The sequence below is a fragment of the Sabethes cyaneus genome, chromosome 1 (genome assembly GCF_943734655.1).
Source record: "Sabethes cyaneus chromosome 1, idSabCyanKW18_F2, whole genome shotgun sequence".
NCBI classification, from domain to species: Eukaryota; Metazoa; Arthropoda; class Insecta; order Diptera; family Culicidae; genus Sabethes; species Sabethes cyaneus.
The window spans coordinates 43,829,039-43,840,945 of record NC_071353.1 but is presented as its reverse complement, the minus strand read 5'-3'; the positions used below and the strand labels follow the sequence as shown (position 1 = coordinate 43,840,945).

General features: G+C 40.1%; 1 protein-coding gene across 1 annotated transcript; it reads left to right on the top strand.

The window, feature by feature from the left end:
• On the top strand, positions 1 to 11,589 carry LOC128732971 (attractin). The gene is made up of 6 exons (XM_053826469.1): positions 1 to 624; positions 1,554 to 4,712; positions 4,772 to 4,898; positions 4,963 to 5,049; positions 5,120 to 5,201; positions 9,710 to 11,589. Exons 1-6 carry the CDS (start codon positions 341 to 343, stop codon positions 9,862 to 9,864), a joined length of 3,894 nt encoding a protein of 1,297 aa, XP_053682444.1. The 5' UTR covers positions 1 to 340; the 3' UTR covers positions 9,865 to 11,589.
• Positions 11,590 to 11,907: the final 318 nt, after the last annotated feature.

The window sequence follows — 11,907 nt, the reverse complement described above, 5'->3', positions numbered from 1 at the left end:
GCAGCGAGCAAAGTGATCAAAGTAGAAAGGAGTCCAAATTTTAATAGAAAGGGGAAAAGTGTGCAAAATTATGCTCTAAAGTCCCTTTAAATACATTTCTCCGTTGAGTGAACCGTTCAATTTGTGTTGTGATTGAAAATATACGACAGGATCCAGTGAATTCATTGAACTGTGATTGAGACGACAGTCAAAATGCTCAGCGCTGAAAAATCTGGAGCGCATACGATTTTTCATTCGTAAAGCAGGAAAGAGAAGAGCTGCTGGCTGGTCGTGATTTCTGTATATGTTTTTCTTCATTATCTGCACTTCACAAATATTGCAAACGAATTGATCGCCAAAGATGTTCCAGCTTTTCCTGTGCAAGTGGAAGCACCAGCACAGAGAATGTCCGCTGATGCTAGGGAGTGTTCTACTGCAACTTTTCTTTGCCCTTGTGCTAGTTCAATTGTGCACACTGACAGCCGCAGGTGGTGGCATTTCCGGAGTGACCATCGGTGGCACGTCCCATGGTGGAAAATGCACAGAGATTCGATGTATGAACGGTGGAAGCTGTCGGAACGGAACCTGCGTTTGCCCGGACGGTTGGCAGGGTAGCGAGTGCCAGTTTTGCGGTGGAAAAGTCAGGTAAGATTGAACTAGTTTCTTTACCTGACCGGAGGGGTTGGCTGCTTGTTGTTTGCAGAACCGGTTGCTGCTAAAAGTGATTCTCAGATAGTGATACAAGGAGTTTTTTGTTGTTTCTTTGCGATTGCTCTACTTCAGATGAAATGCAACATCTATATAATGGCTTGTTTCCTTATTTTGTGTTATTTCCGAACCTGGGCATAATGGTAAACAAAATCTGTTTTCAGCAATGATATTCAATTCAATATTCAATTTTACTATGGGTTTTGGTTGCAGTTCAAACATTAGCAATACAGCAGTTATTTGCAATTGTGCACGAAGTAAAATAAAAGACTAATCTGGGTTGGGGTAAAGAATTGACAACAATTGGCCAAACTCACAACTTGTTAGAACTTGGGTTTCGTTTATTATGTGGATACAGAAACCAATGATGAGTCATTATAGCTTGCTAGAAAACTTCATACTTTTCCTCCTAAGAATCAAGCGTAGCACAATATTTTATTTCCTAATTATTAAACAATAAGCAGCAGATTTTCAATCAAAATACAATAAAAACCTACTCTGAGGTTTTTCGCCATTTTTTTTACATTTTTTTAATTGAGTTTGGCAAGTTAATATACTTTTTACGCGGTACCATATTTTACGTAGTTTTTGTGTGATTATTTGGTCATTTCTTTCTTGCATATTCGCAATTCTTTGGTGAATAAAAACTTCTCTAATTGGATATTTTATTCTAGGGATTTCATTAATTTTTCCAAGTACATTTATTAAAAAAAAACTTATTTTTAAAACAATGCTTTTTGAAAAATCACTGGGCATCTGAGAAGTTTAGGAGCAATTCTGTAGACTGTAACCCCAACTTATATCGACAAAATAATAATAATTGTTTACTAATTTCTAAAACTTATTTTGTTCCCCATAACATTCAGATTGACGGAACCGACCGGAAGTATCCACGACGGACTTGGCAACTATTCGATTGGGGTTAAGTGCAGCTGGCTAATAGATGCCCGTGATCACAACAGCATCGCTGAGAAACTGTCACCAGCAGGCAGTGGCAAACCGTCTGTGATTCGATTGCACTTGGAAGAGTTTGCAACCGAATGCGGTTGGGATCACCTGTATGTGTACGACGGGGACAGTGTCGAGTCGCCGCTGCTAGCCGTCTTTAGTGGGTTGATGTATCGTAAGAATTTTAGCATTCGAAGAATCCCAGAAGTGTTTGCCCATAGCGGGTCAGCACTGTTGCATTTTTTCAGTGATGACGCATATAATATGTCCGGTTTCAATATAAGCTATCAGGTTAATGCCTGCCCCACGGTTGATACGGCTCTGAACTGCTCGGGTCACGGAGTGTGTGTATACGGGGAATGTAAATGCGACGTTGGCTGGAGTGGTCCAGCTTGCAGTGTAGCTCGGTGTCCGAATGACTGTTCGGCCCACTTAGGACGAGGTGCTTGTAATGTTATCCAGCAAAGGTGCATTTGCACGATTGGCTACGATGGAAATGATTGTTCACAACATCGGGCATCGCAAGGAGTTTGGACAACAATCAGCTCGGAGGACACGATTGGATTTGCGCCACCAGGAAGTGCTTCACATGGTGCTGCTGTCTTTCGAGATACGTTCTATATCATTGCTGGAGAAAGCTACGGTAAAGCAAAATCCCTGATGTACATGTATGATTTCAACGGAAAGGTGTGGGAAACGGCTCATACGGATTCCAAAACGACACCGGATTTGCGATATGGCGCTTCAACGGTTATGTATGGAGATAAAATTTTTCTTTATGGGGGAGTGGTCGAAGGTAAAGGAGTTTGTGGTGAACTTTGGGCTTTCGATGTAAGTGCCAAAAATTGGGAGAATATAACGGTGAAAGCAGAACAGTGTAATGAAACTTATGCTATGTGCGGGCCACTGAAATCCGCTGGACATACGGCTACTTTAATATCCAATTTTGAAGGAGGGAAGAAAGGTCATTCCCAAAGAATGGTGGTTATTTTTGGACATTCTCCACAGTTCGGATACTTGAACACGGTGCAAGAGTACAATTTCGGTACGCGGGAATGGAAAATTGTCAAAACTAAAGGATACCCAGTGAAAGGTGGTTATGGACATTCAGCGGCTTATGACCCGTTGCGAGAACGGATATACGTTTATGGAGGAATAGTCTCTGAAAGTGATAGCACACAGCTGTTAAGTAACAAACTCTATAGCTATGAACCTCATAGTCGTGTGTGGACATTGGAGGCGGCAGCCCCAACTGCTAGATTTCTGCACACAGCCAACTTCATAAGTCCTGGTCTGATGATTGTTTTCGGTGGCAATACACACAATGACACTTCTCATAGTTTCGGTGCCAAATGCTACAGCAAAGATCTCATGGTGTATGATATTTTGTGTGATTCCTGGCATGTTCATCACATGCCACAGGACCTGCGTGCCGATTTGGCTCGATTTGGGCATTCTGCAATTGTCTTTGAAGAATCACTTTATATTTATGGAGGTTTTGATGGGCAGATGATCAACGACATGCTAAAGTATACGCCAGGCAATTGTCGGGCACTGAATAGGTCAGATCAGTGTCTATACGCTCGTCCGGGTTACAAATGTATCTGGGATATTCAGAAAAGTAAGTGTGTTCCAATTCAAGATGTTGATAAAGGAGCATTATTCAGCAGAGATCAGATAAACTATGAAATATGTCCGCAAGAAAGTAGACTTGTCATGACTCGGCAAGCGTTGGCGGATTATGAATTGTGTAGTCAGTTGAGCAGTTGTCAAAGTTGCGTGTCAACTTCCTACGGTTGCATGTTTTGTGGAGTTGGCAATGGAAAAGGTTACTGCGCAAAAGAGAAATGTCCGGATGTGTCTTACACTTATCGAGCAGATTTCTATCCGACACGAAAGTTGAAAGATTGTCCAGAAAATGATGAGCAAGTTTGCACACAATTGCATGGATGTCATGCTTGTTCGGCATATAAATTTTGCCATTGGGATTACGAACACAGCAAGTGTTATTACGTTGCGAATAAGACCAGTGAGATTCTAAACGACGCACTCCCCTGTCCTCCTGCATGTTCGGTTTTGACGACCTGTGGTAATTGTACGCAAGAGGAATGCATTTGGTGTCAGAATGAACAGCGATGTGTAGATAAAAACGCGTACACTGCAAGCTTTCCATATGGGCAGTGTCGAGAATGGACGACTGGCTCTAATAAATGCCGTGCCGCAAGCTCTGGCAAAAGTCAATGTGGTTTCTATAAAACATGTGCTCAATGTCGAGATGATCCAGCCTGTGGCTGGTGTGACGATGGTTCTATGACTGGTTTAGGAAAATGTCACCCTGGGGGTGATAGTGGCGCACATGAAGAAATGGATTGCCATAATGCCAGATGGCACTTTACGCATTGCCCCAGTTGCCAGTGTAACGGCCATAGCACATGTCCGGACTCAAAAACATGTAAACAGCCTTGTAAAGATCCGATGGTTGGGCAGAATTGTGAAAAGTGTAAACCAGGATATTGGGGAAACCCGGTGAATGGTGGCACCTGTCAAAAGTGCGACTGTAATGGACAGGCACAGTATTGTCACAGTGAAACTGGAAAATGCTTCTGCAGTACCAAAGGTCTAGCAGGGGACCATTGCGAAAAATGTGATGCTACTAATCACTACCACGGCGACCCTAGTCGAGGATCATGCTATTACGATCTCACCATAGACTATCAGTTTACGTTTAATCTTTCTAAGAAAGAAGACCGTCATTTTACTCAGATAAACTTCCGCAATTCTCCGATCAAATCAGATATCGATGCTGATTTCAGCATTACCTGTTCCGTGGCCGCCAAAATGAACATAACAATACGGACGGCAGGAGGTCCGGAGAAACCGCTCTTTTCCGCTGTCAACTGTTCGACTTTTCGCTATCGATTCTCCAAAGCAGAGCACCATTTCGGCATCGAAGACAATGTTACACTAACTACATTTTATGTGTACGTGTATGACTTCCAGCCGCCGCTTTGGATCCAAATTGCTTTTTCGCAATACCCCAAGCTAAATCTGCAACAGTTTTTCATCACATTCTCAACGTAAGCCGATACATATTGCTGCAGACGCTCTGTTCCGCTACAATATATGTTACTTTTAGGTGCTTCCTGCTGTTACTTCTAATGGCTGCTGTCCTATGGAAAATCAAGCAACGCTACGATATGTTCCGTCGGCGACAACGGCTGTTTGTCGAAATGGAGCAAATGGCATCACGGCCATTTTCTCAGGTACGGGCATCGGAAATTTAGGCATAACGTCAAGATAATCCCCTGCTTTTTTCATGCTTGCTAGGTTCTGGTGGAAATCGAAAGCAAAGAATATAACGAGCTGTCACCGGCAGTCGAGAATATTACCAGTGCTCCAAGAAAGCGAAAAAAGGTATGTGTTTGAGTTAATTTGACTAGTTATAAAATAAAATATATTAATTGTATTTATATTTTGTCCTTAGGACTCCCCTAGCCCTATTGCATTGGAGCCCTGTGAGGGTAATAGGGCAGCAGTACTATCGCTTCTAGTCCGGCTGCCAACGGGTGAGTGTTATAGAAGTTATATACAGCATATTATAAGTGTGACCCGACTTTCGCTAGATGTGCGATAGGGTGAATCTCTCCAAGCAGTGCCTGTAGCTCGTGATTCATACGCCTCTGCCACTCTCCGCTTTTAGTTGGTACTTCGCCATACATCACCCGCAGAACTTTCCGCTCGACCAGCAAGGGTGCGTATGTAAAGGCAAGGTAGGCCCGATTTTACGCTTGAATGCACCGCTGTATCTTGTTACTAGTGCTGTTGTCCGCGGTCACCAGTTCTAGTTCGTCGCCGTTAACGGTTACGGTTCGTGGGAAGCGCGCGTTTCTTTTAAGCCTCTTCCTTTCATGTATTTGACCCAATACTATGTTTCGCTTTTAATCTGATGAAGATTACCTCCGCCGTCGCAAAGTTCTTAGCCATGGTATCAAAGTCATCTGCAAAGTCTAGTAGATGGTTGCCATTGGTGAAGTTCGTGCCTCTCGTTTCGATGCCTGCTCGTTGAATCACGCGATGCGATGCTGAACAGTATGCAGGATAATGCTATCACCTTGTCTCAACCCTCGCCACGTCTTGAAGGAACTCGAAAATACTCCCCAGATGCGCACAAAACACACCACTCGATGCAATGTAGCTTTGACCAGTCGCGTCAGTTTATCTGGAAAACCGTGCTTGTGCATTATTTGCCATAGCCGGTCTGGATCGACTGTATCGTATGCTGCTTTGAATTCAATAAACCTGTGATACGTGGGCACGTTGCACTCCCTACATTTCCGGGAGATCTGTCGGATGGTAGAAATTTGGTCCACAGTTGCGTGAGCCTCCAGGAAGCCCGCCTGGTAATTCCTTACGAATTTTTTATAGACAAATTATTAGTTGTGTTATTCAAGAGCATAACGGGTGACAACTAAAATTTTGGAATTCTTAAGTTGTCAAAAAAGATGCTTGAAGAAGATCTGTTTTCACTTTCGTATCTTCGTGCAACGTAAGAACTATTGAACTAATAATGTAATGTATATACTGGACACCAGAGGTGGGCACCGCTAACCGAAGTTTCAGCTACGTTAACAGCTAAACCGCTAATCCAAAACGTTAGCGTCGATAGCCGCTAACCGCTAAATGAACCAAAAAATTAGCGGATGCTAACGCTAACCGCTAACCGCTAAATTTGTTAGCAGCAAAATTTAGCAATACTTTTTAAAAACCAATTTTGAAAAAAAGAAAATCTTCGTTGCAAAGGTATAAGAAAAAATATATACTGGAAAAACATGAAATAATTTCGTGAAAAAATTGCAGGCATTCACAAAAAAATGTTTTGAAGAACATTACCACATTTAAAATGGATGAAATGAAATTACGAGGGCAATTTCCATGTGGTAGGACATAGTTTTTTTCTGTGGAAATTTTTTAAAAGATTTTTCCAAACAATATTTTTTCTGGATTGCCAAAAAAATTTACTTACATTTTTATTTAAAAATGTTTGCTCTACCACACATTTAGTACCTGAGATATGAATTGTCAGTGGTACAGAAATTCTCCGAATAAGGCGATGCGTGATGCTGTTCGCCCATCAGCTATCTATCGATCAACAAAACTGATTCTGGGTATATTATTAGAGCCCGTTATGAGCTTGTTAACTACCAAAAACCAAATAAATTGACTAACAGGAAACTAAGAAAATGCAGTGGGCATGTAGCACCACTCACCGCCTAATTTAGGGCTGTCATAGACTGCTGTCTATGAATATCTTAGGAATTCGACCTTTTTGGTCATTACTCAGAAATAAAAAATAACACTATTGTGAAATTTTAATCCCTTACAAGCACATATTGGTCAGTTTGTAAAACAAGAATAAGAAGCAAAAAAAATATTTTGGAAATTTAAGTTTGCTATGGAGTTTTTCGCTTCCACGGAAAATATTGTGAAAAAATGTTTTCCAGATAATAATTTTGCTGGATTGTTGTGTAAACTTGGTTACATTTTCTTGCGTGGTGAATGACACACTGGTTAAAACCACATTAAAAAAATCAAATGGTTTCATTTGCATAATATTTTTGCAATGATGCTTCAATACTTATGAATTTTTAAAATAATGTATGCGATGTAAATGAAGTAAATAAATCGGAAAGTTTCTCTTGAGGTTTTCTAAGAATATATTTTTTTTAATTATTAATTTATTTCATGAGTCCATCAACCGTGCTCGCATACAAAAGTTTATTATGTTTTGGGATCTTTCGATCTAGATCTATGCGATAATATTGATAGATAATAGCTAAACAGTTAAATTAAAAGAAAAATTTCATAACAATTTTCCTCTTGCTAAAAAAAAGTTAGCGGTTTTTTTAGCGGCCCATAAATTTAGCGGAAGCTAACAAAAACGCTAACGGTTTTAAAAATTAGCGAAAACGCTAACCGCTAACCAAAATGTTAGCTGAGCTAATTAGCTGTTAGCGGATTAGCGGAATTGTGCCCACCTCTGCTGGATACTATCACTTGTTCTTACAAAATAAAATAAGCATTTACCTTATTCGCCAACCGGTTTCGCCGGTTCCGGCCGCCTGCCAATCATCAGCATAAAATAAACTGGAACAGTGCTAAACTAATAAAACCAGTGAGGAAGTCATCGCATTTGAACACTTGGGAGTCGCTGCATATCACCACAGCTGAGCAATGTTTGATGAATGAAGACGATGCTCCGATAGTATCGCCGCTCTTTCATCTAACAAAGCTTAAGTTGTAACTATTCTCTTATCAAACTCAGTTGGACCTAGCCCCGATGATGGGTAACATCTACCCGAAACCGGTTGGCGAATAAGGTAAATGCTTATTTTATTTTGTAAGAACAACAAGTGATAGTGTCCAGTATATACAAGATCTGTTTTATTGAAATTAAAATTTAGTGAACATTTGAAAACGGTCCGTAATTGGCTGTTCGGCGAAGCTTGATACATCAAGGAACCTGAAGAAATCTTCGATTGAGCGACAGATTTGCTGGGTTATGGTTTTGGGTACAAATGGGTAATCAGGAACGACTGTGTTTTTTTGGCGCAATGCGATGATGCTTTTTCCCGGTCAAAACACGTATTGTCCATCTGCAATGATGTGTTTGTAGAGACGGGACGAAAATTTTCTTCAAACATTCTTTTGAAGCCAAACCAGAAGGCTTGAATCATGGCTTTTTTCCTGTGTGGACTCATCACTGCGACCAGTATTGTTGAACTATTGTGATATCGCCCGGGTGTTTGCTGTATAACCCGCACTGCATTTAGTTTTGCTATAATCGCTATTGAGTTAGCGATATGATTGGGTACCCTTCTTTCAATGCTTGTTCTAATATACCCACTTCGTTCCACATGACAGCGCTGTCCCCAATTATAGCCATACCTGGTGCAGCTAAACCAGTGCATTTGCAGAGTCATTTTTGCACTGTCATTAGGCCTTATCGGGATAAAATAGAATTCAGCATGAAACAAGGGTGATGAGGGGTCTGAGAATAAACCCATACTAAAGTCTCTTTAACATCGAATGGCCTGATTCTACTAGGATTCGAACCCATGACCATTCGCCTGTCAAAGCAGACTCGGTAACCTTGCGGCTACAGAGCCTCCCCCTGTTATGTTTAACAATGTATGTTTAAAATTGTATTTTTTGTTCGGAGATACAGTAGAACTATCTATGGAATGGTATTGATCATTTCCGGAAATGTGCGTTTTCGAAAGCGGGAAATAACTTTCGTATTCCAAAACAAAACATTTTCCGGAATAATTTGTTATCAACCAGCGGCGTTAGAATTTCAGCGTCGAAATCTGTCCCTCAGTATATTCCGGGGCTCTTGTCATCTTTCGGCACTTTTTTCCGACACTTTTCAATGTTTTGTAGATGTATTTTTTATAGATGAGAACTTTCTTGCGCCATCCCGTTGGCTCACGTAATTCTTGTTGTTGAAGGCACGAGAAAGAGAATGAAGTCCTTCTGCGTCCATAATTTTGGTCTGGTCTCTTACAAGCTTGCTGGCGACTAGTTATTATGGATTTTAAGGCATGGTAAACAGTTGAAGTCGCAACATTTTCACCTTTAAAATGTTCTACCATATACTTTTGGCCGAGACCTTTGTGAAGTATCAGTTCGTCAGTGATTAGACTCTACTGAATTGTACAATATTAGCTAACGTTCTAGAATTTCACTGGCAAGTAACTTAAAATCATTACCATTCCTTATATTTTCAAATGAAGTTTACTTTGTGATTCCCCCTGCTAAACATTACATATTATTATTACATACTTGCTGAGCCTCTGAAAAATTTTCTCGCTGTATGATGCGCTGAAGACTGCAAACGACTGCGAGACCTCATTGACCAGTTAGCAGAACAGAAAATGTTCAATATTGTAGTTTTTTCTTACATCTTCGAAAGACGGTCAACATAAAATGCAATCTTATTCTGAAGAAAGAAAACCTCTAGGTGATTTGGTTGCGAAAACGATAAGAGGAACTCAATTCTTTTTGTTCGTTACAGGTGGCCTTCAACATTCTCCTCCTGGTCAATCGGCAGGTCTAGCCGTAGCAAGTGCATTAGTAACGTTAGGTAATCCGCGACGACCGTCGATAGAACACCCGAAGGAACCGAAGACTAAACGTAAGCAGAGCCAACATCCCGACAGTTGTATATAAAGGTAAGAATGCAAAATTACTCAAAACAGGCAACGATAAAAAAAAGCGTGTGCATCATTTGCGCCGACCTCGGAGTTATTCCGTTAGACGTACCTTCGTTTGGCGCAATTATATATGTGGTTTCGACCACATTTTAAATTTCAACTTAACGATCAAATTCAAGCAGCTGTTTGGCATTAGATCAGCCCTTTAAACGATTTTACGTCAAATGGAATGCATCTCCTTTTAAGTCTGTTCTGTTTATTTAAGTGTAAGCGATACATTCATAAGCGCGAAAGGCGCCATGTGCGCGCCAAGATGGATGTAATTATTAATTAATTATAAATATTATCAAATTAGAACATCAAACCAACATTGTAAACCCTGGGTTTGATGATGATAATGAAGGATTATGTTTACTAATAACCGTAGGATAATACGAAATGAGAGAGCAGGAGGCATTTTAGGCAAGTAGAATTTATAAGTTTCAAAATGGTGTTATCATGGCTAAGCTATCATATTTTTAACATCCGCTGTCGATCTCTATGAGCGAAAAAACCTATTTTGTAAAGGAATGAAAAGTTAATTTGCCTTTTTTATGTTTAGATACATGCAGTATCTAACTTTAATTTAATCGGAGGATTAGAAAAGGATTTTTCTATTATAACCTATCGCTTTCAAACGAATGATTATATGACGTGGTGTGTCACTTTAGAAGATCGTTTGAACTAATCGTTTTAGTGTTGTGGTTTTTATATATGACTCGATTAAAGATTTTCTGAAAACCATCAATATGAACTCTGTCCTTATTTCGAATGTGGCACAGCAAATGTTCGTTAACACGCACGTAGTTTTTTTTAAATAATGTTATACCACTACAATGCCTAAACTACCTTTGTGTTTGCTATTCTACAATCGAGTGTTCAAACTGCATGCCATTTTAGAACTGACCGTAAGAGTTTCTGTTTGCGCGTTTATCAGGCAAGTTATGATTTTATTCGTTAGTTTACAACTGTAGTGCATTTCTCATACCTAACGACACAACAAAGTATGCCACCGTGAAAAAAATAAATAAATAAATAAATACTCAACGTTCCGCAAACTACACTTCCATTTTCGGCATTACCAATACACTTTATAATCAAATCCAGTCCGTTAGGCAAGATGTTAGATGCAATTACCATTCTATTTTTGACTTGACTCGATCGACTGCATTGACAAAATGCCAGGTATTCAACAGCTACAATAACGAAAGACCGTGAGGCTGCTAAGTTTTCATTTGAATGTGATGATTAGATGCTAAGCCAACCGAAGCAGCTTCAGTAAAGAGCAATCGCTTTAGGGGCCTGATTTTCCGATAAAGAAGGCGCTCAGTAAATTGGCCTCACAAACCCGTAAAACGAATGATTTAGACGACGAATCGCAAATACAAACTAGGTTGTTGAGAGACCGAAAACGGATTATACGGCTGCATAAAATCGAACTACAGAATCACAATACTACAATACGAGTATAGAACCTTTAGTACTGCATACATTAAAAGGGGCAACGCAATGAGATACAGGAACGATTAGCTTTTAGGTAGGTTCTGAACTGATTCATGCTTCTAGAAGGACTCAGTATCTGGTTTGGGGAAGCCACCGATGCTGTTTGAAGAAAAATCGCAAATGAAATTTGTATAGAAGGGGAAAATGGTTTGAAAATAAAACAAATAAAAACTACACATCGCAGTGAGTAAAAAGTATTTTATGGCATTTGTTGCAATAATAAAAATGAACAAAATGAAAAATGCGGCTCATCAAATTGTGTAATATCACTTCACCCCAGTCGTTGCTACAACATACAGCGATGATTCGCTAATTGAGGGTTCTTTAATTCGGTGTTCATCAGTTGGGCCATGCTCAAACTTGAATGTCAAAATTATTGAATTTCTGAGTTTAGAAATTTCCAATAACTGCCAGTCGGTCCAATTAACGAATCAGCTGGAATGCATTCATGACCCAGTTAACCAGGCTGTATATATTGTCACTTAACATTTAGACCCTGCAGCCTTAATAGGAATAA

Coding starts and splice junctions, on each gene's coding strand:
- LOC128732971 (XM_053826469.1), top strand. CDS start 341: ATGTTCCAGCTTTTCCTGTGCAAGTGGAAGCACCAGCACAGAGAATGT. Junction 625..1,553: donor TTTTGCGGTGGAAAAGTCAG/GTAAGATTGAAC, acceptor CATAACATTCAG/ATTGACGGAACCGACCGGAA. Junction 4,899..4,962: donor CATCACGGCCATTTTCTCAG/GTACGGGCATCG, acceptor CATGCTTGCTAG/GTTCTGGTGGAAATCGAAAG.